The 24,830-nt window shown below is 53.7% G+C and overlaps 10 protein-coding genes across 10 annotated transcripts in view; 6 read left to right on the top strand and 4 right to left on the bottom strand.

Annotated features, from left to right (window-relative positions):
• GUITHDRAFT_160757 (hypothetical protein) overlaps positions 1-1,654 on the top strand; it is a gene marked incomplete at its 3' end in the record, with an annotated part of 5,156 nt that extends 3,502 nt beyond the window's left edge. Inside the window, exons 11-16 of the mRNA XM_005840883.1 lie at positions 371-516; positions 853-943; positions 994-1,141; positions 1,200-1,258; positions 1,319-1,504; positions 1,571-1,654. Of these exons, the coding sequence (XP_005840940.1) occupies positions 371-516; positions 853-943; positions 994-1,141; positions 1,200-1,258; positions 1,319-1,504; positions 1,571-1,654 (714 nt within the window). The remainder of the gene's footprint in view (positions 1-370; positions 517-852; positions 944-993; positions 1,142-1,199; positions 1,259-1,318; positions 1,505-1,570) is intronic.
• Positions 1,655-3,707: 2,053 nt separating this feature from the next.
• On the top strand, positions 3,708-4,182 carry GUITHDRAFT_100209 (hypothetical protein; the record flags this gene model as incomplete). The annotated part of the gene is made up of 4 exons (XM_005840882.1): positions 3,708-3,767; positions 3,823-3,866; positions 3,925-3,972; positions 4,017-4,182. 4 exons carry the CDS (start codon positions 3,708-3,710, stop codon positions 4,180-4,182), a joined length of 318 nt encoding a protein of 105 aa, XP_005840939.1.
• A 463-nt stretch (positions 4,183-4,645) lies between these two features.
• Positions 4,646-4,962, top strand: GUITHDRAFT_100208 (hypothetical protein; the record flags this gene model as incomplete). The annotated part of the gene is made up of 3 exons (XM_005840881.1): positions 4,646-4,671; positions 4,722-4,803; positions 4,858-4,962. 3 exons carry the CDS (start codon positions 4,646-4,648, stop codon positions 4,960-4,962), a joined length of 213 nt encoding a protein of 70 aa, XP_005840938.1.
• Positions 4,963-5,529: 567 nt separating this feature from the next.
• Positions 5,530-6,372, bottom strand: GUITHDRAFT_132392 (hypothetical protein; the record flags this gene model as incomplete). Its single annotated transcript, XM_005840880.1, has 1 exon — positions 5,530-6,372. One exon carries the CDS (start codon positions 6,370-6,372, stop codon positions 5,530-5,532), a length of 843 nt encoding a protein of 280 aa, XP_005840937.1.
• A 1,005-nt stretch (positions 6,373-7,377) lies between these two features.
• GUITHDRAFT_159157 (hypothetical protein) lies at positions 7,378-10,391 on the top strand (the record flags this gene model as incomplete). The annotated part of the gene is made up of 18 exons (XM_005840879.1): positions 7,378-7,402; positions 7,474-7,601; positions 7,645-8,001; positions 8,057-8,191; positions 8,241-8,294; positions 8,346-8,382; positions 8,435-8,503; positions 8,558-8,609; positions 8,683-8,704; positions 8,786-8,851; positions 8,905-8,973; positions 9,110-9,163; positions 9,205-9,267; positions 9,321-9,377; positions 9,504-9,587; positions 9,749-9,821; positions 10,064-10,149; positions 10,196-10,391. The coding sequence occupies 18 exons, from the start codon at positions 7,378-7,380 to the stop codon at positions 10,256-10,258; spliced, it is 1,494 nt and encodes a 497-aa protein (XP_005840936.1). The 3' UTR covers positions 10,259-10,391.
• Positions 10,390-12,481, bottom strand: GUITHDRAFT_100205 (hypothetical protein; the record flags this gene model as incomplete). The annotated part of the gene is made up of 5 exons (XM_005840878.1): positions 10,390-10,470; positions 10,519-10,569; positions 10,696-10,896; positions 10,952-12,227; positions 12,411-12,481. The coding sequence occupies 5 exons, from the start codon at positions 12,479-12,481 to the stop codon at positions 10,390-10,392; spliced, it is 1,680 nt and encodes a 559-aa protein (XP_005840935.1).
• A 162-nt stretch (positions 12,482-12,643) lies between these two features.
• On the top strand, positions 12,644-16,055 carry GUITHDRAFT_160753 (hypothetical protein). Its single transcript, XM_005840877.1, has 22 exons — positions 12,644-12,674; positions 12,977-13,113; positions 13,156-13,336; positions 13,385-13,471; positions 13,539-13,592; positions 13,645-13,719; positions 13,782-13,850; positions 13,898-13,987; positions 14,050-14,106; positions 14,157-14,222; positions 14,272-14,336; positions 14,381-14,420; positions 14,532-14,591; positions 14,642-14,695; positions 14,861-14,914; positions 14,962-15,014; positions 15,110-15,156; positions 15,314-15,369; positions 15,421-15,464; positions 15,661-15,721; positions 15,767-15,835; positions 15,957-16,055. Exons 1-22 carry the CDS (start codon positions 12,648-12,650, stop codon positions 16,029-16,031), a joined length of 1,521 nt encoding a protein of 506 aa, XP_005840934.1. The 5' UTR covers positions 12,644-12,647; the 3' UTR covers positions 16,032-16,055.
• A 339-nt stretch (positions 16,056-16,394) lies between these two features.
• Positions 16,395-17,910, bottom strand: GUITHDRAFT_49514 (hypothetical protein; the record flags this gene model as incomplete). The annotated part of the gene is made up of 2 exons (XM_005840876.1): positions 16,395-16,703; positions 16,867-17,910. Coding segments are annotated over 2 exons (1,353 nt in total), but the record flags the coding sequence as incomplete, so codon positions are not given.
• A 1,021-nt stretch (positions 17,911-18,931) lies between these two features.
• Positions 18,932-23,046, top strand: GUITHDRAFT_100202 (hypothetical protein; the record flags this gene model as incomplete). The annotated part of the gene is made up of 9 exons (XM_005840875.1): positions 18,932-19,196; positions 19,243-19,328; positions 19,377-20,230; positions 20,278-20,831; positions 20,884-20,975; positions 21,028-21,121; positions 21,169-21,293; positions 21,342-22,926; positions 22,976-23,046. 9 exons carry the CDS (start codon positions 18,932-18,934, stop codon positions 23,044-23,046), a joined length of 3,726 nt encoding a protein of 1,241 aa, XP_005840932.1.
• Positions 23,047-23,084: 38 nt separating this feature from the next.
• Positions 23,085-24,087, bottom strand: GUITHDRAFT_150103 (hypothetical protein). The gene is made up of 4 exons (XM_005840874.1): positions 23,797-24,087; positions 23,516-23,750; positions 23,246-23,416; positions 23,085-23,195 (listed from the first exon to the last, which is right to left on the bottom strand). The coding sequence occupies exons 1-4, from the start codon at positions 24,033-24,035 to the stop codon at positions 23,124-23,126; spliced, it is 717 nt and encodes a 238-aa protein (XP_005840931.1). The 5' UTR covers positions 24,036-24,087; the 3' UTR covers positions 23,085-23,123.
• Positions 24,088-24,830: the final 743 nt, after the last annotated feature.

Here is a 24,830-nt window from a genome sequence, read left to right as displayed (position 1 = left end):
CCCTACCTCCTTCCCTCCCTCCCTCCTCCTCCCTCCCTCCCTCCTCCTCCCTCCCTCCCTCCTCCTCCCTCCCTCCCTCCTCCTCCCTCCCTCCCTCCCTCCCTCCCTCCCTCCTCCTCCCTCCCTCCCTCCTCCTCCCTTCCTCCCTCCCTCTCTCCCTCCCTCCCTCCAGCTCCCTCCTGCCTGCCCACCTCCCAACGCAATCCCCCCCCTTCTTTGTTGCTTTTCCCCTTCAGTTTTCCCTCCACTGGGCCACGTGATGAAGACCCTGGTCAGGAGGACGAGGCAACCGGCGCAGCGGCTCCTCATGCTGGGGCTCGCAGCATGTGTGACCCTTGGCCTCCTGTGCAGCTTTTCTTGTGCGCACAAGGATGGAGAGAAGCAAGATAAGTGCGAGGGGAGCCATGGCAGCAGCGCCGGTGCTCCTCGCATCCATGGCGCGTTCCCGAAGTCGAAGGCGAAGACGGTTCACTTTGTCAGGCATGCAGAAGGGTTTCACAACGTTGCAGCGAAGAAGTAAGAAGAGGAGGAGACGAAGATGGAAGAGGAGGGGGAAGGGGAGGAGCAGGGTGAGAGGGCGAGGGCGAGGGCAAGGGCGAGTGAGAGAAGTTGGAGATGGAGATGGAGATGGAGATGGAGATGGAGATGGAGATGGAGATGGAGATGGAGATGGAGATAGAGGAGATGGAGATAGAGGAGGAGCAAACAGTGATGGAGATCATGGAGATGATGAGGGGTCAACCTATCTGTCTTTGTGTGCATGGGGACCACAGCATGCGTGCATGTGGTGCATCCTCAGCATCCGTTTCTCTCCTCGCGATGCTGATCTCATTCTTGTCTGCCGTCCTCCAGGCATGTCCGAGGAAGCCGAGAGTACGAGGCCGCCCTCGATGACCCTTCCTTCTTCGACGCTAAACTCTCCCCGCATGGCGAGGAACAATGCGTGCGTGCTTTTAGATACGCTGTCGCGAAATGACACTCATGCTGTTACAGAGGAACCTGAGGAGCACCAGCGACCATGTCGACTACTCCCTCGTTCTCGTCTCTCCTCTCACCCGGACGCTGCAAACGTACACTCTTGGATTCAGGGAGCGCAAAGACGTTCCTGTCATCGCGCTGGAGCATGTGAGGGAGAGATTTGGTGAGACGAGACGAGGGTCGAACGCTCCCTTCCTTCTCGTCCTCACGTGCAAACCCAGGAAAGCATCCTTGTGACAGCCGTCGCTCAGTCCAGGAGCTCCGGCAAGACTTTCCCCAGGTCAGCTCTTGTTCCCTCTCCCCCTCCTCCCCAGCACGATCTGAGAAACTGGAACGGCAGGTGAACTTCACGTTCATAGCAGCTGGGCCAGACCCGCACCTCTGCACACCTGAGAGCTGTCCTCCTCGAGAGTCGGACGCTGAGATCGACGTGCGGGTCCAACAGTTCCTAGACTTTGTGGCGTCGAGGCCAGAGAAGGAAATTCTTGTGGTCAGCCATTCCTCCTTCCTCGCAAGAATGTTCCAGGTGATGCTCAGCTGTGATCTCTTGATGATGCTGATGCTTTCATTGCTCTTGCTCGACGATGTTCAGGAGCATTTCAAGTGGGAGGAGCGAGAAGGGAAAGCAAGGTTTGAGAACGCGGAACTTCGTAGCGTCGTCATCCCTTTCCGATGACAGGGTTTGTTTGTGGAAAGTGTATTGTTTTTATCTTTTGTTGGCGATGAAGAGTTTAGCGCAAAGTATTTCTATCAGCCATCATACAGTTTGCAAGTGTTTCATCTGTCTAAACACGGGCCTGTCGTGACTAAAGCCTCCAAATCGAACTAAGTTGTGGTTGCCCCGTGCAAGAGCATTTCATAGCATACACACTTCGATCAGGGTCGAGCTGACATACAAGGCATCCTTGCCATCACTGTGAAGAAATCAGATGGCGATGCATCGGCGGACAAAAAGCAAATACGACGCATCTCAAAGCACGGGCAGTAGAAATGTTTTCAGGTTCGGAGGTGGGGGGGGGAGTCGTAAAGATTTTTCAAGTAAAAGAGTGAGCGGTTTCACATCATTGTGACTAGAGATGATGATCAAAGTAGTCCGTACCAAACAGGTTCGGTTATGTAATACAATCATCAATTTCGACTAGCCGCGTTCGCTGTTTCGATATCTGATGTCTCTCGGCTACGTGGAGGAGTCTAGGTGCTATTCCGAATGTCTTTTCATCTCGCTGCAGTCATCATTCACACCCACTACCCCCCCCGGATAATATCAGCTTGAGGCAACCCACACACATTTCACCCTCAGCTGCCAGGGTAACAGCGCAGACGCTGGAGCATCATGGATTAGCTAACCTTCCAATTTTCCCCAGTGACGAAGAAGTTGAAGTCAGCTCGCGCCTTCCAAAAGAGCCTCAGGAGATTGCTTCAATACACAACGTGACGATTGCTACCAGCGCACTGAGCTTGGTTCTACTCAATCATCTCATACAAGTACATCATGGCTTTTTCCTGCTCATAAACGACATTCTTTTCGTCTCCCCGACAGCCTGTTGTTTCGGGCAAACTTCCGGAGATGATCCTCCTGTAAATTTCAAATTTCTCAACCTTTTTTAAATCATGGTTCTTGTGCTGTACCCCATCCATTTTCGCTTCGAGACAGGGTGGGGTGATTGACCCTACCCCAGTAGAACCAACCAAATCCTCCTTCAGCATGTACGTATGGCCACCACCACCCCCCCTGAGTGCAAGTGAAAAAGACTAGCTTGGACCCCTTCCCAATCGGATCACCCCCACCCCAACTCCTCAAACCCCTACTTTGGTTTGTTCTTGACTACCCCTTCAATATTCAAATAGCTTTGAACCCCATTCCCCCACCCTCCAGACGGATACTACCCCCTACCCCTTTCCTTGCTGCACTACCTGGTGATATAGGCTTATTGTTTAGTCAAATGTACCGGTCAATATAGACACAATGCCACACCAACGGTGTCACGCACCTTCACACCGGGTCCCTACCCCCCGATCCTTGCTATAAACAACCACCCAGATAACCCCCACCCCTTGAGTGCCCTGCCATCTACGTAGTTCCAAAACTTTCAAAACCCACCCCCGTCTGTATCCCACCCTGAAAAGTCAATACCCTCCCACCCTGTTCAAAGGCCCCATGGAATGGACCCACGAAAACATAGTGAAACAAGGGGGTATTTCTCCACAGGTGCCTGGAAACCCTGCACCCTACCCCCTTATTGGAAAGTCATCAACAGACCCTCATACCCATCCCCTTCCACCCCCACCCCTCAAGTCCCTGATTCAACACCCGGTGGTACTGACCCCACCCCACGGCCTCTCAATGGCGCGGCAGTAGGGAACCGGGCGAGCAAGGTGCGAGCGAACGAGGAGCAATAGGAAGAGGGGCAAGAGACAAACCTTCTCGGTTGTGAACAGAAGACAAGTAGACATAACTGGGAGGAATTCACATCCTTCTTTCAACCTGCAGACATTGGGTTCGATACTCAATCGACGAGAGCCAAAAAGGCGTGTGTTAGCTCAGCTGCTGCCTTGCTTGCAACAAAGAGCGAGTAGGGCAATTGCTCGCCTAGCTCGCTGCTTCTCATATAGGGAAGAGATTCCAACGTAATTACCTTCAACGCTATACAACCATGGCGCAATTTAACATGCATCCGTCACAAGCATTCATGGGTCAGCATTACGGCGCATTAGGCGAAGGGTGGGCTATGCATGCGAGAAATCAAGGGACTTCTCGCTCCAAGTATAAATGTGGGATTTGTGGACAGGTGTGCACTTTAACCTTGTCCGTGATTCTTGAGCATTAATGGTGTTGGACTTCAGCCCAAGAAGGGGCACGTTTGCCAAGCTGCTCAAAGTGGTAACCTGTGAGTTTCTCCCTGCGTTGGTGTATGTAGTAGTTCGACATTGTGACCTGTACTATAGGCGCAGTGCAGCTTCGAGCTCGGATGCAGGGAGTGTAAATGCGGACAGGTGTCTGGAATCATTGGCGCATTGTGGTTTAAAAGCATTTGCAGGCGAAAATTGCTGGAGAAACTACAGCAAAGAATGGGAAAGCAAGATAGCGAAACTCATGAGGCAGATTCCAAAAATTTCTCGGATGGGATTGATGATCAAGAGTCCGATGATGCTATGGAAGACAACGATGATGGGATGGGCATGCTTGGTTTGCCCCAGGTGTAGAATCGTATTTTGCGACTGCTCCCATCTACGCTCCAATAGCCTCCCTGCTCTTGATTCTGTTTGTTTGTTCCTGTCATACCTGATCGTTGGTTTGATAGAATCCTCCGTCTGTTTTGGATTGGAACAATGCGCATATGTCAGGGTTAACTGCTGGTGTAATGCCTGCGTCTCCTGCCCGTCCGCCAGTGCCTTTGTGGTCGCCGCAGGCGCTGCCCCCTGATTCTGTTGGGATGATTTGGCAGCCAATGATAACAGCATCGCCAACGGTGCGTCAGATCTGACGCTTCCTTGTTGCCTTGTGATTGATCCTATCCGTTTGCAAAGATTTCACCCGGTGGCAATGCGCCTATGATGTGGGGAGGCAATATGCCTCAGCCTTCTCCCGGTCAAGCTCCATTACACGTGCCGTGAGTTTATTGACCGAGCTATCAATTTTCAATGTACTGACGACTACGTGAAACAGATGGTCAGTCTTACCGCCATCTCCAGGTAATTTTTTGTCTTTCTCTGTTTGTGGTCCTGGACTTAGTATCATTCAGGCATGAAGATTCAGACTCCGAACGGAGGTCAGATGCTCCCTTTGTGGTCCCAGACACCGTCAGCAAGTGCCTCTACTCCGGGGTATGATCCCTTTCACTGGTGATTAAGGCATGTTCTGATAAGTCTTAATTTCAGATGGGGATCACTGGCAACTCCGACCTGGGCATCTACTCCAAACTGGGCTGGGCAGCTATGGCAGGCTACACCTGCTGGTGGGACACACGTCATGTGGGGAGGTAGTGAGCTAGGGCCGTGAAGTATTGATTTGGTGAGCTTGCAAGAGAAGCTGTCACCGTCGTCAGAAATTGAGATAGCCGATGATGACAAGTTGCCGACGGCAGTGTTAGCGGAGAGTCATTATCATCTCAGGAAAATACGCAATTGAAAATATTTCCCAACTTTCCACTTCAAATCACTGATCCAGGTCGCCTCCAGGCGGGTGTGATCACAGAATCCAGCGCAAACGTTTCTTCATGGTATCATCAACAATTCATTGAGGCATTTCCTTGCCTACTCACTCTACAAACTTGTACTCGATGGGGTGTTAGTTTATATCAGTTAGCACAATCCACACACGCTGGCAGACTAAACCGGTGGGAGCTTCCTGCCTTCTCACCGTGACTCAGTGGAATTCAACTTTTCAACAGCTCAGCTTGCTTGCCGCTGGGCTGTCATCAAGCAAGCTGAGCTGTTATCTCCGAGGACACATTCTAGGACGCAACGAAAGCACCTCGAGATTGGCAAAGCTGCTGCAGCTTGTTCTAGTTCAAAATTAGCCAGTCGTCGACCAGGTTTTCTGGACGGAATTCAAATTCCGTACTCCGTGTTGTCGTCGAAGTTGAGACGGCGGCGGCAGGCAGGATGGTGCTCAGTGCTGCAGCTTCCTGGATGATTTTGGCACATCTCCATGAAACATGCTCCGCAGAAATTGGTCGGGGGCAGAGACGTCGACAGCAGCTGCGACGATGGGGACGGGGTCAGGAGTGACCGGGACGGCGGCGGTGTTGCAAGCAACGTCAACTCGGACCAGGAATCAGAAAATGACGCCGGTGAGTGAAATGGCGACGATGGCTCAGGCGAGACTGTTGGGGATGGGAGCGACTGCTGGCTGGAAAACTTCTGCTTCTTCCATGGAGGAGTGTCAGGGTGAATTTCCTCTCTGGTGAAAGCTTCACATCCATTCTTCAAGTGGCGATGAACATTTCCGGCCGCTGTCTTGGCATCGTAGACATACTCAGAGTAGTAGACAGCACGTTTCCAGCCCGAGGTCTTCGGTGGAGGGATGTCAGGGCGCGGGGGTCCTCGGGTGCCCTTCTTTGAAACCATTCCGCATGCTACCATCAAGTCCTTGGCTCGTTGGGTTGGGTGCGTGACATTTGGGTCACTGAATTCCTTGTAGCATTTTTCCAGATCCTTCGCTTCAATTGTATGGCAGCCGAAAACAGAGTTTTCCTCCTCCTTGCTGCTGCGGTGCAGCACAGCAGCGCCTTGCTCCTGCAGCTTTTCCCATTTGTGTTTGATGCGGAGGATCTGGACGAAGATGGTTGCTGAGAAATGTTTGTCCTCAGGGATGAAGAGTTTCCTTTTCATCTGAAGATACTCATCTGTCTCGTTCCACTGGGCAAGGTCGTCAGATGCAACTGAGGTCATACTTAGATGATTGATCAGGGAGCCGGGCACAGCTAAAGTCAGTGAAAGAGGCTGCAGGAGGGCTTGCAGTGAGGAAGTGAGCGAGTTGGAGCGTCTAAACGCTTCGAGAATGTGAGAAGAGAAGAGAAGGGAAGAGCGAGGAGGACAGAGAGCGCGTGGGGCAGCACAGGGGCACGAGGAACAGGCGAGAGTTCCTTGCTCGCAATGCTCGTTCTAGGCGTGCCTGGAACTTAGTGGGGATGAGGATATAACCCTTCGCCTGCCGCGCCGGCGGCCGCGGCCGCGGCCCGGCCCGGCCCGGCCCGGCCCTGGGCTCCGAGTACTGAATACCTAGTCCTTTTGTTGGTCATAGAAAGGTACCATGCTTCATAGGTCTGTGGCCCTAGGAATTTTTGTATGTTCGCTCCCACTTTACGGGTGAAAGATTCTGGAACAGATTTTACTTACCAAACAAAACACAAATTTACCCCTACTTTTAAGAGTGTTTTACACTGTTGAGTCCATGGTGGGTACTCTGTGTTACTCAAAAAAAAGAAAGGGTTGTGGGGTCGATCTACCACTCGGGGAATATGGCGGCGGCCTTGCGCGCCATGGCCTGCCTGCTTCTCGCAAGCATGTCCTTATCAACGCCTTCCCCCTCCTGGTCGCTCTTCCTCTCTTCCTCTCCTCCCTCTCCCACAGCGTTCCCACTAGCATCCTCCTCCTCCTCACCTCCTCTCTATCATCCCTCCTCTGCAACACGGATTGCACCCACGAAACAGGCTGGGTGGAGTACGCCTTGCTTCGTCTCGATCCTGCCTTCTGCTGCTCCATCTCGATCACCTGCATGCTCGAACTACCTCGAAAGGTCCTCTCCTCTCTGTGCCACCAGACGTGCTGAAGTGTCTTCGGTCTGCAGGGCCAGATCGTGCAGTGTCTTTCGAAGCCGTGAAAGGAGGTTAACGTTTGCTGGGGGCCTGTGCGCTTCCGGCACAAGACAGTCCCTGCAGACAGGGCAGATCAGCGATGCAAAGGATCAGAAGCGTGAAAGGTTCGAGCTGGGTACGGATGCGTCGGGGCCCCTGTCCCAACCTCCCCTCGAGTCATCGGAACCCGGGGCAGGTCAATCGAGGAAGGCGCGTCCTGGAGCCGAAAGCAAGGTGCTACGAGTGGACACGATGAACCAGGCAGTTGTGAGGATGCAGTATGCTGTGCGGGGTCTGGTGCCAACAACCGCTGAGGCCATTCAGGTAGCGATCGTATGGCACTTGTGGTTTCTGACAGAATCCTCAGGAGGAGCTCAGGAAAGGAGCGCATGGTCGGTCATATGACGAAGTCTTGTTCTGCAACATAGGAAACCCTCAGTCAGTGGGGCAGAAGCCTCTCTCCTACTACCGGGAGGTGTTGGCCCTCGCCGACTGCCCATGGCTGCTGGAGAAGGAGGAGACTCTGAAGTTGTTCAGCAAAGACGCGATCGATCGAGCGAGGCTCCTGACCTCGTACATGGCGGGAGGGACAGGAGCCTACTCGCACAGTCAGGGGATCCTACAGATCCGACAGGCCGTGGCGGAGTTCATCCAGGCACGCGATGGATACCCGTCGGACCCCAACGATATTTTCCTCACCAACGGAGCGTCCTCGGCAATCCAGGTGGACCTTTGTGCACCCCGCCCTGACCCGTCGTGACGTGCTCGTCGGCATGCAGATGGTGTTGACAGCTCTGATAGCCTCGAGGAAGGATGCAATCCTCATCCCCATCCCCCAGTACCCCATCTACAGCGCGCTGATCTCCCTGCTTCGCGGCCAGCAGATCGGATACCAACTCGACGAAGAGGCGCAGGTAGCTCCTGTTGGGAAAGGAGAGTCCCGGGGCTGAGAGGTTGGGCCAGTGGGGACTGGACATGGATGAGATGAAGAAGCAGCTGGACGACGCAAGGCAGAAGGTAGTTGATCTTAAGCACTGCTGTTGGAAGAATCGAACTTCGTCATGGCAGGGTTTGAACCCGCGCGGTCTCGTTGTCATCAACCCGGGTAGATCTCTCAGTGGAATTGTGTCCCGCTGGTCTGACTGTGCTGTCTGTAGGAAACCCTGTCGGGAACGTGTTGAGCTACGATGATCTCAAGAGTTTGGTGCAGTTCTGCAAGAGAGAAGGCAAGAGTTCTCATGGGATCGAAGTGGCCTTCTGAACTCGATCGGATGTGCCAGGGTTGATGCTGCTAGCCGACGAGGTGTACCAGGAGAATGTCTACGGTAGCAGGTACGTGTCCTCGCATCCCCCTACGACATCTCATGATCGGGAGTGACCGTCCCCGTCTCACTTGCTATGGCAGGCCGTTCATCTCCGTCAAGAAGGTTGCTCCTCCGCCCTATGGCTCTTTGCTCCTCCTCCCCGTGGCTCTTGGTTCCAACGACCTTCTGACGCTCTTCGATCAGGTGGTCAGGGATCTTGGGCCCGACTACGACGACTTCGAGCTCGTCTCCTTCCACTCAACTTCCAAGGTGCGACGAGCATGTCGGAAGCCCAGGTGCTGCCTCTGACTGCTGGCTTCCAGGGGATCACAGGTGAATGCGGACGGCGGGGAGGGTACATGGAGATGTGCGGTGTTGACCCCGACGTTATGGTATGCTCCTGCTCCTGCTCCTGCTCCTGCTCCTGCTCCTGCTCCTGCTCCTGCTCCTGCTCTTCCGTTCTCGTCGTCGTCGTTCCCATTCTTCCTTGCCTGCTGCCTATTTTCGTCTGACTGCAGCTCTTCTCAGGCACATGTCTTGAAGCTTGCCTCCTCCCAGCTCTGCTCAAACCTCAACGGACAAGTAAGTTACGAGACAGCTGAGTAGCAGCTGAATGCTTGCAGATCATGGTCGACCTCTGCCTGCATCCCCCCAAACCTGGCGAGCATTCGTTCGCCTCTTGGAAGGTGGAGCATAATGGCTCCCGCTGGCTGCCATCTGATTCATTTCTGCTGCGCAGGAGGAGCGAGACAAGATCTTTGATGGGCTGAAGAGAAAGAGCAAGATGGTGTATGACGTACGTGCGCGTGGAGGAGGAGGGGAGGAGGAGGGGAGGAGGAGGGGAGGAGGAGGGGAGGAGGAGGGGAGGAGGAGGGGAGGAGGAGGGGAATGGGGTGTGGGGAGAGTGATAGCTCTTCAACAGTCCCTCAACGCCATCGAAGGGGTTTCATGTCAACCTCTTGAGGGAGCAATGTATGCTTTCCCAAAGATTGAGTTGCCTCGGAAGGTAAGAGGAGGAGGAGGAGGAGGAAGTGGCGGTGGTGGTGGTGGTGGTGGCGGCGGCGGCGGTGGAGGAGGTGGAGGAGGGCGAGAATGAGGAGCAGGACGAGGAGGATGAGGAGGATGATGAAGAGCGGTCGTCCCGGAACATGAATTTGTCTTCGACAGGCCATCGAAGCAGCAGAAGAGAAAGGTTACACCCCAGACACTTTTTACGCCCTTTCTCTTCTGGACTATACTGGTATCCTCCTTTGCTTCCTTTTCTTGTCTTTTGCGTTTTTTTCCTCCCGCTCTCTTCAGCTCGCTTCATTCTGCGCCTCCTTTCACTTGTCTTCTTTCCTCCCTCTTCTCCTCTGGATCTCCTTCCTCCCCGTCATTCCCTTCCTCCCTTCCCCTCATCCCTCTCCTCTCCATCCTCCCTCTCTTTCTCACCGTCTCCGCGCTGCTCTCGCTTCCCCTTCTCCTCGTCTGATCGGTCTCTAGGCATCTGTGCTGTTCCAGGGAGTGGGTTCGGGCAGAAGGACGGGACATATCATATCAGGTTGACGTTTCTTCCGGACGAGGACAAGGTAACTAGAACGATTGGAGGAGGAGAAGTAACATTTTTTGATGAAGTTGGAGAAAGCGATGAGCACCTTTGCTGAACATCACAAGCACTTCATGCAGCAATACTCATGAGTGCGAACAGCCTATGACAGTCGACGGGCCTCTGCAGTGGCAAGGATGGTTGGAAGAGTGAGGACAGGGTTGATATCCGATGTTGGAACTATCATGCTCGACTCAAGGGTCAATGAAAGATGTATTGGTTGTCATCCATTTCGAAAAGACATCAAGATTTTTTTCAGCTTGTTCCTGTGAATTGGCTTCTCGCTAATCTTCTCAATCATTTCCTGCATACCGCGTCAGCCGCAGAGGCAATTCGCCTCCCCTCTTCATACCTCGTCAAGGTATTTCAAATCCTCCACAGTCTCAACTCCGAGATCCAAGATCTGTAGTGGACAGATATGTCAACCTCCCCAACTCCACCATTCAACTACCCAGCTGTCGCCACCTCCCTTCCCAGCTGTCTTCATTTCCCCTTTCCCAGCTACTTTCATCTTACAACCGACCCTCACCTTTGCCTCATAGTCTTCCAGCCCATAGTTCTTGAGCACGTCCTTCAACCCCTCGACGCCTAGATGTTCCTGTCCCTTCTCCCCCTTCTCCTCTGCCGCCTGCCCCTTCTCCTCTGCCGCACTCTTTGCCCCCTCTTCCTGCTGGCCCTTGTCGGTAAAATCTTTTCGCTCTTCCTCCTTGGTTGGAGGCGAATGGGGCTCCTGGCGCAGGTAGTATTCAGCTTAGCGTCAGGAGAAGGAGGGGAGGTGGTTTCACCTGCGACGCCTGCGCCTTATCCTCTCCTTCCATATCCTTCTCTCCTCTCCCTTGCTCTCCAGCCTCAGGGTTCAGATGCTTCGCTTTCAAGTACTCATGGAATTTCTTCTCCGCTTCCAACCCCTCCAATTCCTCCTTCCCAACCCGATCCTGCGCTGCCATTGCCTCCCTCATCTTCCTCTCCTCCTCCCGCCGCTGGAACCTCTCCATGATGCCTCTCTGCCTCAACTGCTCGGGGGAAAGCTTCAAACGAGCATTCTGTTCCTCGATCTGCTCGATCTTCTTCTTGGCCGCCTCGATCGCTTGGAGTCTGGCAGCTCGGAACCTCTCCTGCCTCTCCCTCTCGTCATCGCTGACCTCATCCTCCCCATCCTCACTCTTGTACGTCTCCATCGCCTGCCGCAGCTGATCAGCTATCCCGCTGATCACTAGCTCCTTCCTCGTTGCGTTGGGTTTCGAGTAGAGATTCAACAGGTTCCATTCGTCCGTTAGCTCGATCACCCCTACCTCCACGTAGATGCCCTTTGCCTTCTCCAGCAGCTTGTTCGCCTCCTTGAACTTTCGCTCCTCGATCAGTGAATGCACGTCAAGCAGCAGTTCATCAGCTTCAAGCTCCATCGTCCTCTTCCTCCTCGTCTCCTCCTCGTCCTCCAGCCTTTGCTTCTCTTTGTGAAGACGTTTGGCAGCCTCCTGCTTCCTGACCCCCTCCTCCTCCGCAGCTCGCTCGAGCTTCAGCATCTCAGCTCTCGAGAGCTTCTGACTCCTCTTCTTGTTCACGAGGATAGTGGACAGGCAGACATGCGAGCATGTGAACGACTCCCTCAAATCCTGATCATCTCTGCTACAGTCAAACGTAACCTTCTGTTTGTTTCCTCCCTCATCCACGCACTCGCAGAACCCAGACTGCCAGGGATCAATCCCTTCATGGCAAGAGCGATCTTGTCTTGGGTCAGGATCGCCATGGGAGTCGCAGTCCTTGGTAGCCCTCCAGGCAATGCAGAGGTTCTCGGGGTCAGGTTGAATCTCTACAATGGGTTGGTGCGAGTCTGGCGGCTGGCTAGCAACTTCCTCGATGTCCATGATGGACACCTGATGGTTCCTTGCCTTCCGCTTGATCCTCTCGTTCATAATTTCCTGCTGATCCTCTGGGAAAAGCTTCTCTATCACTGGTCCCAGGGATTTCGTTACCGCTCCAAGGCATGACCTTGCATTCCAGCATAGCGCCAAGAGCGCGACGAGGAAGAGTGCGAAGAGGATACAAGAGAAGCATGGATTCCTGCACGAAATGTCTCAGCGAGCATGAAAAATCCGACGGCACGTAAACACTTTGCAACTTCCCAGTCGATTCGCAAAACTCATCAAAGATCTCATGCACATCAAAGGCTCAGAAGCAGACAGATTGAAGAGACGGCAACGGGACAACCTCGTCTCACATAGCCATGACTACCATCTCCCTCACCTTCTTGCCCATAGACGTGCCTCGATCAGCCGCCGCCGCCGCCATTTCGTCGGCCCTCCCTCATCCAGCATGCCCTACGAGACTCAGAACCCTCATCCCCTCTATGACCCACCCGCTGACTCACTGAAGGGGTTCTGCCCTCATCCCCTACAGACCCAGGGTTTGAAACGGTTATATCCGTTGCAAATGAAGTTTTCTGTTACATCATCGTTTTCTGTGAAGAGACGTCGACTGCCCATGGTGGAGGCAGAGGGCGCGGGAGAGGTGAGCCATGGAGGGGGAGGCAGGAGGAGCGATTGCGCGGAACATGCAGGATGATGGGATGGAGAGAGGGAGGGAGAGAGACAGGGCCAGCAAGGAAGGCAGACATGATACCTGTTCTCCCTTGTCGTCAGTTTTGAGAAACTTTCAATGTCCCATTCTTTGTTGATGTAGCTTAGCCGGAACCCGTTTGTAGATCTTTCAGACTTTTGTTTATCTCTGCTGTCTATTGCAATGCTGCACTTAGCCTCTATCGTCTTTCAGATCACATCTCTTGTCTGATGCTTCCTAAACTTGTCTGGCAGGGCATCGTTAGCAGGAGCAAGTCGACGGCAAGCACCAACATGCATCGAGTCATCATGGTTGCTGCCATCGCCTGCGTCCTTGCTCTGGGAATGTTTGCCATGAACTCCGGTGCAAGAGATCCTGTCGAGCTGGACCGGTAATGCCGTTTTCCATTAACTTTTCCACTGACCCTCTGCAGTGAATCTCGAGAGATCGAAAGATTGATCAAGGAGAAAGCGCAGCTCCAGGCCCAGCTGCACCCCTCGTCCCATCCTCAGGTCCATCACGCAGCCAGCAAGTCAGGCAAGAAGGTCGTCGCTACCGCTGCTGTAAAGGTGGAGAAGAAGCCAAGGATTGACACCCTGAGGCGAGAGAAAGAGGTAGAGAAGAGAGAAGTTTGCGCTTTCTGCAGGCTGACAACTGGCCAGGCTCTTGAGAAGCAGCTCAACATGTTCAAAGTGCAAGCGGCCAAGGCGAAGGATCCCATCATCGAGGGTGTACTCGGAGAGATGAATGTGAGCGAAGCCTTAACCTCATGTCAGCTCTTGTGGCTCCAATCTAACTCTTTTGTGCTTCTCGTAGGCGAAGCGAGACGGCACTGGTCTGCTCGGCAGGCTGAAAGAGAGCAAATCCAACGTGAGAGAGTCGGAGAACAGCCGAGAGGTCGAGTCTGATGCTCGCCATCCAGGTCCTCGGCAGCCTTGCTGCCACCATGAGCCCAGCTGACCAGAACAAGATGCTCTTGCATGAGGCCGAGGCCATGGTTGGCTCCCTCCCCTCCTCCTCCGCTGTTCCTTCCTGTGACGTCTGTCTGTGTGCGTACAGGGAGACGTCTCCCCGAAGGAAGCCCTTGCTCAGCGCATCATCTCTCTTGGTTCGCAGTACATGCACGAGGTCTGTGCGCCGTCAGCCTCCGCCGCGTCTCGTTGACAACCTTGCAGGACATGGTCCAGCGTCCCGCACCGCTCAAGAGGCTTGTGAGGAGGAGCCACCTCAGGCCCCAGAGCGATGGAGCAGTTGAGATCCACAAGGTGAAACCTGACGAGCCAGCAGCACGTTGCTCCTGCTCCTTTAGGCTGATCCTCTCCCGCAGCAACATAGCCGTCACAGGATCGCTCGCCTGCATGCTCAGCTGAACCAGAAGCCTGTGGTGAGCTTCTTGCTGTCAGTTTCTTGCTCCATGCTGAGACCAACACACAGGAGGAGGGGAAGTCGCTGGACAACACGGTTGCTAGTGCCAGATCTCGTGTACATCTCCTTCGCAAGGTTTCGATACTCCCCTCGTACGAGGTTGATTCATCTCATCTTGCTACAGGAGTTGCAGGAGGCTGAACGGGTAGAGAAACTTGAAGCCCAACTCGCTGAGGCCAAGCAGAGCTTGTCTGTGATGATGACGATTCGAATCCCGTCTCATGGTACAACAGGTCCAAGACACAGAGCGTCGAGAAGAAGATGAATAGCCAGGTAGGAGGCTGAAAAATCCAAGAGAGAGGCATAGAGAGTAAAAGATATGAATGGAAGGAGAGGGAGGAAGGGAGTAAAGGAGGGAGTACCGTGCTGACATGAGTGATTCAGAAACTCGTTGCAAGAAGCACGGGTAGTCGAGCCGCTTCTAGGTTTGACGATACCAAGGAGGTGCTTTGACAACCTTGTGGTACTTGGTGGGTCTTTGACATCCTGCAAAGACGATGAAGGAGTTCGTTGGAAAGGCATCCTCCAAAGAAGACAATAATGACGAGGTAATGGATCATAGGCCATGCTATATCCATCCCCTTTCTTTCTCGTCTCGTCTCGTCTCCTCTCCTCTAATCTGCTCTGCCCTCTCCACTCCCCCTCTCTCCTCTCCTCTCTTCTCCTCTCCTCTCCCCTCCTCCTCTTCTATTTCTCGCTCATTTCTCTTTCAGCCCGTGGAGAGCACAGACGAGAATCGCTTCCGTCGTCTCGCGCATGGCGCTGGGGTACTAGTGCAGGATCTCGTCCTTCCGCCTCTCATCCTTCCCTCCAGTACGTCCATGGAGGTATCGTGGTTGGCACTGCCGAAAACTCCGGCCCCGACAGGTCTGCTGAGCATGTTTCCCCTCCCTGACTGTGCATGTCTGCTCTTCTTTCCTCTCCCTCCTTCTCCTGCCAACTGTGCTCATGCTTGTTAACAGATACGGGCAGTCTGGCATCGGGCCAGCTCTGATTAGGAACAAGCTCGGTGAGTAGACGAGGGAGAAGGGAGGAGGAGGAGGAGGAGGAGGAGGAGGAGGAGGAGGGGGAGGAGGGAGAAGGAGAAGGCAGGTGAGGGATGAGGAGGAGGGAGAAGGAGAAGGGAAGAGAAGGAAGGGAGTTGGGCATGTGTGACACAGAAGCAGGTGACAACATCATCGACACGGGTATGTTTGGAGCTGCCGGAACCAGAGACGGAGATGTGAGACTCGCGTCACTCCTGGTCTCCTCCACTCAACGTGTTGGTCGGCAGGTGTTGGTTCCTACCAAGCTATCTGGGGCAAGACGTCGAGACAGGTGTGGAGGTGGATGGAGGAGCGCAGGGCGGGATGAAGGCAGGGATGGAAGGACACATACAACAGCTTCAGAGGAGTGGGGAAGTGGAGGAAGAGGAGAACGAAAGAGAGGAGTTTTTGCAGGACAAGGCCGGGGAAGGTGGGAGGAGGGGGGGCAGCAAAGAAGGAATTTTGATTGCTTGGTAACGACTGCTCAGCTTCCAGCAATCTCATCCCACGCCGGAGAAAGTTGGGAGAATCCCCAATGACGTCAACGACGTGAGTCAAGTCCCTGCGCTTCAACGGTCTTGACCCGATGAGCAGGAGCTGGTTCGGGGTTCTACGCTTCACTACTTCGGAGGAAGAGGGGGACTGGGCATCTCTGACAGCGAGGTTCGTGCTCCTGCTCCTGCTCCTGCTCCTGCTCCTGCTCCTGCTCCTGCTCCTGCTCCTGCTCTTGCTCCTGCTCCTGCTTCCTTCTCGTCTTTCTCTCCTCATTGTTGCTGATTACCAGGTCCCGGCCGATAACATCGAAGGAGGGATGTACACAGACAGCGCAAGGACAGAGGAGTTGACGAATCTCTCGTAAAATACAGATCTCTCACCAACTGTTTCTTCGAATTCTCCTCATTCTCGCTTCTGCCTCCCGTCTCCTCCTTCCCGAATGCTCCGTTCACATCCTCGTCTTGGCTCCCTTCCTCCACGTCCCCTTACTTGGCCTGCTCCCGCGCTTCTTGCTCTCTGAGGCTCCGGTACCTCCTGCAACTCAAGATCATCCATGAAGGAAACAAGTGAAGAAGGAGGAGCAGGAAAGGGGCAGGAGAGCGAGGGGAAGGGGGAGGACGGAACGGATCGGGCGCGACAGCAGGAGCAAGTCACCGTACCTGTCATCCTTGATCCGTTTCGCCAGCAGCCCAAGGGGGAACAGGAACCTGAGCCACTTCCTGTACCCGTCCAGCAGCGGCCGAGCTCCGTCCAACAGGTTATAGTCAGGCTGGAACGCGCTCGCGAGCCCCTCGAGGCAGAGGATATTGAGGACGAGTGTCACGTAGTTGACGTCCACACGGACTTTGTGGACCCTGAGGGTCTGCAGGATGAGGCGGAGGACATTGCCGATGTGTACGCCATGGCCGTACCCGCGGCAGTGCTCGGCGAAGAGCCTCACCATGTCCTGGCGGAAGAGCTCGACAAGCTCGGGAGAGGTGCACGTCTGGTTGCACGAGAAGCGGAGGATGAAGTCTGCGGCCATGGACCCGTCGCCCTGGTAAGAAAGCTCAGCCACACCGTCCCCGTCCTCGTCCCCGTCCTCGTCCCCGTCCTCGTCCCCGTCCTCATCCCCGCCCTTGTCCACAACCATCCCCCCCCTCCCTCGCTCCCTCGCTCCCTCGCTCCCTCGCTCCCTCGCTCCCTCGCTCCCGCCTTACCTTGCCAATCGCCTTGAGCAGTCCGATGAAGTTGTCTTGCTCGTCAGCCTTGAGCTGGGCAACCATCCCAGCATCGAGGAGAATGATCTTCGGGTTGTGGTGCAGCGAGTTGTTGTGCTGCAGGAGTATATTGCCCGGATGCAGATCTGCATGCATCAAGTTGTCCTTGAGAAGCATCTGCAGGTACATGTCTTCTCCCTTGGCTACGATGAAGTGCCCTGTCGACGATAGCGTTTCCTCCATCTCCTCCTCGACGTGAAAGCAGCGCAGGCAAGAATGGAGGAGGCTCGATAGCGAACCAAGAGGCCACCATGACCTGCTCTTCCTCGCCTTGGCGCGGTTGATGGGCAGCACCATGTGTGTAGCAAGTGACCCTTCCTCGAACGTCTCTACCAACACGCTCTCGCTGCAGAAGACAGCCTTGGGGAAGCCGCATATTTGCCTCTGGGCCCGGAAGTTGTCGTTGAAGATGTCGAGGTGGTTGGCCTCAACGTCCAGCCGCGTCTGAGAGGCGATGGTGTGAGAGAACTGCTCCATCGAAGCCTCGAGGTTCAGCCAGTGCAGCCCGGGGATGCTGTCGACGAACGAGCCGAACGCGCGCATGATACGGAAGTCCGAGGCGATCTGCTCCTTCACGTTGGGGTGCCGAACCTTCACCGCCAGCTTCTGCCCGTTATGGGTGGCAAAGTGAACTTGAGCGATGCTGCCGGACGCGAAGGCCTCGCGGTCGAAGCGCTCGAAGTATCTCTCGATCGAGCAGCCAAGGGCTCTCTCAACCTCCTGCTTGGTGTGCTTCCAGCTGTGCTTGGGAGCGTTGCTGTGAAGGTGCGAGAGAACGTCGCAGAGTTTGAGGGGGAAGATGTCCGGCCTCACAGACGCCCACTGGCCCCACTTGATGAACGCCGCTCCCGAGTGCCCCAGCGACATGGTCAGGAACTTGTACCAGACATGGTCGCGAAAGCTGGGGACGAGGAGGGCGAGGGGGCTCGTGACAAAGGGGAGGAAGTAGATGAAAGAAAGATAGATGGCTCTCAGAAGGAGCTTGACTCGGCTCTGCTCGGCTACGACGATCCCATCCTCCCTGCCATGTGACGACACGACCACTCTCGAACGCTTCCTCATAGTAGGATTGAAACTCAGCAGGGGCGCAACGGCCTGGGAGCTATTGAGAGTACCCTGCCCTACAGTCTGCGGCCCACGGGAGGTGAAGGGAATCTGAATGCCTGCTGCAAGGTGAAGGCCAAGAGAGAGGAGGATGGTCGTGATAGCAAGACGATTATTTGCAAGAATACCGCCCGAAGGCAACATTTTGCAGCTGATTGCTGTCTCAGAGACCCAAGAACAAAGAAAACGTGCAGAGAAACGCGGGATAAAGGTGATCCCTTGCAGTTTCCCAGCCTCACAAAGAGGACCGACAGTGCTGGAACATTACCAACTAAGTTTTCAACATCAACTCCCACGGCCCTGCCTGGCGACGCCTAGCGGCTGTTTGGCTTGTCGAGTCAGATTCCTTCCATGCCTCAGTTGCTGGGAAGACCAGTGCTGACCTGAACGCCAAAGGCTTCCTCCTGCTCCGTGACCTGACGACCCCTGAAGCGCCTTGGTTCTCCCTTCCTTGACTTCTTCCTCTATCGTCTGCTCCTTGGTCTGCTCCTGCTCCTTACAAACGCAGGTTACCTTCTTCTCCTCTGTTCTTCTCTCCTCGCTCCACCCGCTTCTTCTCGCTCCACCTGCTTCTCCTCGCTCCTCCTGACTCCTGTTCCTCTCTTGCTGTGCCTGCAGATTGCGGCCTCACTGGCATTAGATCCTGCTCCAAGACCCCTGTCTCCTCCTTTACTCACCCGTTATATTCCCTTCTTTCAGACCGGTATAAATGGGGGGTCATGTCAGCACGAAACAGTGGATGATGGCAGACCGGTTTCCCGCCAAGATGCCATGCAGAATCGAAGGTCGGCGGTAGGCGGGAAGCGCTGGACAGTGGAGGGCCCCAGCGTGCGGCATGGCAGGATGATGGCTCTGTGCTGATCGCCTCCCAGTGGTGCTAGTCTCGTCGGGATCGCCTGGCATGGCAGATGCAGCGCCCTTGCCCGAGGAGCTGGAGGACGGGGAGGAGCTCAACGCAACGGAGGTTTACTCTGATTACGAGTGCACGTCCTTGAAGCAACATGCTTCGCTGCTGGTCAAGCACCCTGGGCATGTCTCAGAACCTGCGAGTCTTGCGCTCGTGCGCCTGCCTCCTCCTCAGTTCCCCTTGTTCGACTCGGTGCCGATCGAAGTCTTCGCGGAGGGAAAACTTTCGGATCTTCAGACCGAGGGCGTTCTGTATGCATGTAAGGAGCTCCTTGCGCTATCTTCCTTTCAGTAACACCCTTAAAGGCCAGAGGCATCAGATGATACTTCCCAACGGCTGCCGTGCTGGTTTCTTCCTGGGGGATGGGGCAGGTGTGGGGAAGGGGCGACAGGTGTTTCGTGTGGAGTGCTCTCCGTTGGACTTATTGCGTGCCTTGCAGATCTCTGGAATCATTTTCGACTCCCTGGCAAGAGGACGGCGGAAGCATGTGTGGCTGTCCACGTCGAGCGATCTGAAGCTCGATGCTGAACGAGACATGAACGCTCTTGGATGCTTCGTGAAGGTGATCGATGGTTGCCAGCAGCTGGACGACAACACGAAGGCCCTTGGGCTCAGCAGCGACTTCAAAGAGGGAGTGCTCTTCTCGACCTACAGCACTCTCATCGGGGGAGCCAAGCCCGGTAGGCCCTCCCGGCTGGAGCAGATAGTGAAATGGTGCGGGGGGGAAACCTTCGACGGCGTCCTTGTGTTCGACGAGTGCCACAGAGCGAAGAACTTTTTCATTGGCGAGAACTCTGATGCATCAACAAAGACTTCCAAGTGCGTCATTGAGATACAGAAGAGGCTGCCGCTAGCTAGGGTCGTCTACTCCAGCGCTACTGGGGTTACTGAACTCGGAAACCTCGCGTATTGTGAGAGACTTGGTCTTTGGGGTGAAGCATGCACTTTCGCCAACTTCGAGCAATTCCTATCGACAGTTTCAAGAAGAGGAGTTTTCTTCCTTGAGATGCTGGCAATGGAACTGAAGAGGATCGGGGCATACGTCAGCAGGGGGCTTTCATTCCAGAATTCAGAGTTCCACACCGTCGAACTGAAATTGAGCGATCAACAAAGGCATGTCTATGATGAAGCTGCATCTCTATGGTTGGATGTGAGAATAGCGTTACAAGAGGCTATTCAGAAGACGAATGCTCCTGGGAGAATTTTGTCAAACTACTGGTCAGCGCATCAAAGATTTTTTCGACAGCTGATCCTTGCTATGAAAGTTGATTACATTGCTGCAGAAGCCAAGAAGTAAGATTGCTCTTTTCTTTCTGTTCAATCGTTTAATTTCCTGCTAGGGCAGTTGAAGAAGGGCATGCGGTTGTCATCGGTTTGCAGCAGACTGGAGAGGCGGCTCTGTCTAGGAAAATTTCGCAGAAGAAGAGTGTACATCACTTCAACAGCCTCTACTCTAGCGTTCGAGACACCCTGATATCATTCTTAGAGACTCACTTCCCCGTCATTGTGCATGATGCTTCAACAGACGCCCTGAATGATTCTAAGCAGCTTGATACCAGCGTTGTTGACATCACAGATGAAATTTACATGAACAACGTGGAGGTGTCAAAGAACAAACAGTCAGCTGGACAAACTGTGGAATCATGTCTCAAGAATAGAGATGACCTGATTCGAAGAACAGAAGAATGCGAACTTCCAAGTTCTGCTCTCGACTTGTTGATTGATCAGCTGGGTGGGCCGGACCGTGTTGCAGAAATGACGGGAAGGACATGGAGGATTGTCAGGGAGAAAGGAAACACTTTCCGTGTGGAGCAGCGAGGTAAAGGGGAAGCGGAAATTGAGACTATCAACGTGAAAGAATGCCAGAAGTTTCAAGCAGGGAAGAAGTTGATAGGTCTCGACCAACATCTGCTTCAATTGCGAGCGGTCCTGATTGCTTGATGCAGGAATCATCTCTGACGCTGCGTCAGTGGGAATAAGTTTACATGCCCTCAAGGATGGGGGCAACCAGAGGAGGAGAGTACATTTCACGCTAGAGGTGACTGACATGGGAGGATCTTGTAGCTATCGTGACTGCCTCTGACCTCCAGTTGCCATGGAGCGCCGACAAGGCTGTCCAACAACTCGGCCGATCCCATCGAAGCAATCAAGTGAGTGCTCCGATATACAGACTGGTCGTGACAGGTACACACATTGACAATGAAGGAAAGCTTCACCTCACCTACTTGTAGACATTGGTGGAGAAAGGAGATTCGCATCGGCGGTGGCGAGGCGTTTGGAGAGTTTGGGGGCACTGACGAGGGGAGATCGTCGAGCAGCCGTCGGGCAAGATCTGCAGGAATTCAATTTGCAAACGGTAATAGCGGCCCTGGCAGTAAATTTTCACCCTCACGATCTCATTTAGGTTTATGGGAATTCCAGCTTGAAAAAACTGATGGAATCAATTCAAAATTCTACACTGTTGGTCCAAAATGTCAATGTGCGTGATCTCTTCGAGATCACAGGAGACACAAGTGAAGAAGACCTCCTTGAAAACTTCAGGCTCGGCTTTGAGTATCTCGCAATGAGTGGAGCTCGTTCAGCGTCTGAACAAGGAAATGTGAAGAAATTCTTGGGAAGGTTGCTGGCTGCTCCAGTTACAATACAGAATTGCCTCTTTCAGTACTTCTTTTGTCTGCTTCAACACGAGATATGCATGGCAAAGCGAGAGGGCCGCTACAGTGATGCAATCTCAGATCTTTTCCACGAAGACAGTGTCCAAATTGATGTTTTGTCTTCTGAGGAAGTTTATTCAGACCCAACGACCTCTGCGAAAACTTCTGTTCATAACCTAAGAATTGACAGAGGCATGAGCTGGGATTCTGCCATCAAGAAGCTAAGAATGGAAAGCAAGGGGAGCAAGAATGATGGATTCTATGAAACTCGGCACAAAATTCCTGGGAGAAACGTGTATGGCATCATCCTTGCTATTTGCAAAGATGATGCTTCTTTCATTATATCACGACCCAACACTGGGCTCAGCAAGCAAGAGATCAGCCTGAGTGAGCTGCATGAGAAGTACGTACAGCAGGATTCGAGCGAAGCAGAGAGGTCATGGAAAACACTCTTTGTCCAAAGCGAGTCATGGGACGGCAACGGTTCGCGAATCCTCAACTTCAATCTTGTGAGCGGAACATTGATTTCCATCTGGAATGAGATACAAGAGGTTGTCACACGACACTCTCGAAGCTCTGACAGCAAGCTCTCTGTACGTGATGCTCGTATGAAGGTCGTCAGGATTGCTATCGATGGCCGACATCTGGTTGGCCTCCGCCTCCCATGCTCTGTTGTGGCTGACATCAAAGAGGCTCTGAGGAGCAGAATGCTCTTGCGCTCAGGACAGGCTGTGAAAATTCTTCCACCGGATCTTGGTGCGCAAGGGATCTTGGCTCTAAAGCTTCAACCCAACACCAATTTCCTCCTCCCGATCTTGGTAGGAGATTCCCATATAAGAGCGCCTGTCAGGTACGACACCACCAGCGGCTCTATCAAGACGATGGTGCCAATACCTGATGGCAAACAAATCGAAGTCTCTCTCTCGATCGCCCAGTGCACCTCAAGGATCCCGGTGGTTGTCCCATACTGCTCCGATGACTCCAAGTCCAACTTCGAGACGAGAGTGCAAGTGGAAGAGGTCTGCCCAGTGATGGTTTCGGAACGAGATCGAGCCACCCGAAAGCCTGCGAGCATCGCAAGTTTCTTCAAGAAGAGCGATCACAGCGTCAAGAAAGGCCGAGAGGAGGAGAAGTCAAGGCTATCAGGGACAACCTCTGCTTGCTCTGAGAAGGCGGGTGAAGCAGAGCGGCCGGTTGCTAATGAAACAACAAAGGCGAAGAGAGGGATTCAGAATTACTTTCAGAGGAACAATATGACACCGAAGAAGCCTCGCATGATCACGAGCGATCCGGAAGACTTGAAGTCTGAGGTTGAAGTTGACAACTGTAGTGCAGGTAAAGACACTCGGCCAAGCTGAGTGCAGACGTCCTGATCTCTTGACAGGGCTACAGCCAACTGCGATCAACAAACATGTGGACGATGTAGTGGACCTGACTCTGAGCGACAGAGAGTAAGCAACACCTGGCTGCTGACATCAGTGAACACTTGTTGGTTCCTTACATCTGAAGATTTATTCTTAAAAAGACGTACATTACCGACGGGTGCTGAAGAAAATCATGATGAACATGACCATGCTGACCGCAGCAAAGGTGCCAAGCGCGATCTGTGGAACAGGTGAGCTGGAGCAAGCGGTAAAAGAGACAGGATCATCACCATGGGACGGATAGTGAAGAGCCCGAAGCCGAAGGGAGAGAACGAGAAGGGGGAGAAGACCGGCATGCCGAAGGGAGAGAAGCCGAACCCTCCGAATGGCGAGAAACCACCAAAAGGGGAGAACAAGCCTCCGAAGGGGGAGGGCTGAGCCACGATCACGGTCGTGTGAGTCTGTGCAGACAGTCAGTCAGACATCGTTGAGCGTTGTTAGACCGTTGAGAGATCAAGGTGTACACGCGGCGGGGGGGGGGAGGCGAGAGTGCGTCTCACCGAGTGTGCAGCAGTGGCCCCCATTGCAGTTCCAGGAGCAGCAGCACCGGCAACACCAGCGGCACCAGGAGTGGCATCAGCACGGCGAGAGAGCTCGGGAGAGCTCTTGCGGAAACTTCCTCCGCCCACTCGGCCTCCACTCTTCGACTTCTTTTGGGTGAGAGCCTCAGCATCCATGGGGGCGCCCAGCATGAGCGCGAACAGGAGGAAGGAGCTGACAAAGAGAGACTTGAACCTGCGAGCCAGTTCAACATGGCGAGGGAGCGACCGCAACAACTTACTTGCTCATGAAGCCAAGTACGGGCGAAACGATGTTGCTGGACTCAGAACGAGACAAACTCATCGCAGGAGCTGCTCTCACGTTCGGGGACATGGCAAGGCTCGCCTTCCTCTGCAGTTTCTGGGACGCTGAGATTCGTGCAAGCATCGGTTGTTGAGCAAGAGGCAGGCTGGTGGGGACGAAACCATGACAGACGTTGACGATGACGAGGACAGCGGCGATTGCAGAAAACGAACCCATTTTCGAGTCTGAACAGAGCAGAGCAGAGCAGAGCAGAGCACCTATTTGATCTGTTCACAAGAGAGTCAATAACAGGATACAAAACATTGAAATAAGAAGATGCGGTAGCAAGTAGCAAACATCTGAATCTTTACTCTGTTTCCTCCGCTCTCTCTCATGCTAAAAATTTGTTCGTCTACCCAGATCCCGCGAACAACCCAGGCTGAGCCATTCGCTGAAACATGCTCTTGTTTGCTGTCTTGCTGCCATCCTTCGCTGTGCATTCCTGGCCCTCTCCTCTGCCCTTGCTCGCTCCCTCGTCCCTCCCCCCACCCACTTGCTCCTACCCCGAGACCCGAGAATGCCATCGACCTTCAGGGAATACAGTGGGGGGTGGGGGAATGTGAGATACATGTTGGAAGGGTGGGGGTACAAATTGTGTTTGCAAATGATGGTCTTTTCCCCATCATTACAGGATCTTTGAAGGGGTAGTCTTTTGATTGCCTTGCATTGATAGGGTAGGTGGTGCTGAAGAAATGTTCTTTGGGATAGGTGGGGTACTATGGCGGATCCCCTACTACAATTTTTTTACAGAACATGATTTCGAAAACTTTTTTTAAATATATTAGTGTTTTAACTTTATTAAGATTTGGGACTTATTGAGCGAAAAGACTCTTTTTCAGTGCTGTTGATCTTCCTGGCCCAAAGCGCAGAGCATCACGTGATCTGCTGTGATGCGACGCTTGAGCTGAAAACACTTTTAAAAAGTCATCATGGTCCAAAATGAGTATTTTCAAGTAAGAAATCGTTTCTTTA

This window comes from Guillardia theta (assembly GCF_000315625.1).
Source record: "Guillardia theta CCMP2712 unplaced genomic scaffold GUITHscaffold_4, whole genome shotgun sequence".
Taxonomy (NCBI): Eukaryota; class Cryptophyceae; order Pyrenomonadales; family Geminigeraceae; genus Guillardia; species Guillardia theta.
Note: the sequence above shows the minus strand (reverse complement) of the source record. Positions and strands in the feature narration are given on the sequence as shown.

Excerpts from the sequence above, each read along its gene's own strand:
- GUITHDRAFT_160753 (XM_005840877.1), top strand. The coding sequence starts at position 12,648 with ATGGTGGAGGCAGAGGGCGCGGGAGAG. Across the intron at positions 13,114-13,155 it reads GATCCTGTCGAGCTGGACCG|TGAATCTCGAGAGATCGAAA; the intron begins GTAATGCCGTTT and ends GACCCTCTGCAG. Across the intron at positions 13,851-13,897 it reads GTTCGCAGTACATGCACGAG|GACATGGTCCAGCGTCCCGC; the intron begins GTCTGTGCGCCG and ends ACAACCTTGCAG.
- GUITHDRAFT_150103 (XM_005840874.1), bottom strand. The coding sequence starts at position 24,035 with ATGGGTTCGTTTTCTGCAATCGCCGCTGTCCTCGTCATCGTCAACGTC. Across the intron at positions 23,751-23,796 it reads GTACTTGGCTTCATGAGCAA|GTTCAAGTCTCTCTTTGTCA; the intron begins GTAAGTTGTTGC and ends ACTGGCTCGCAG. Across the intron at positions 23,417-23,515 it reads GGGCCACTGCTGCACACTCG|ACTCACACGACCGTGATCGT; the intron begins GTGAGACGCACT and ends CTGTCTGCACAG.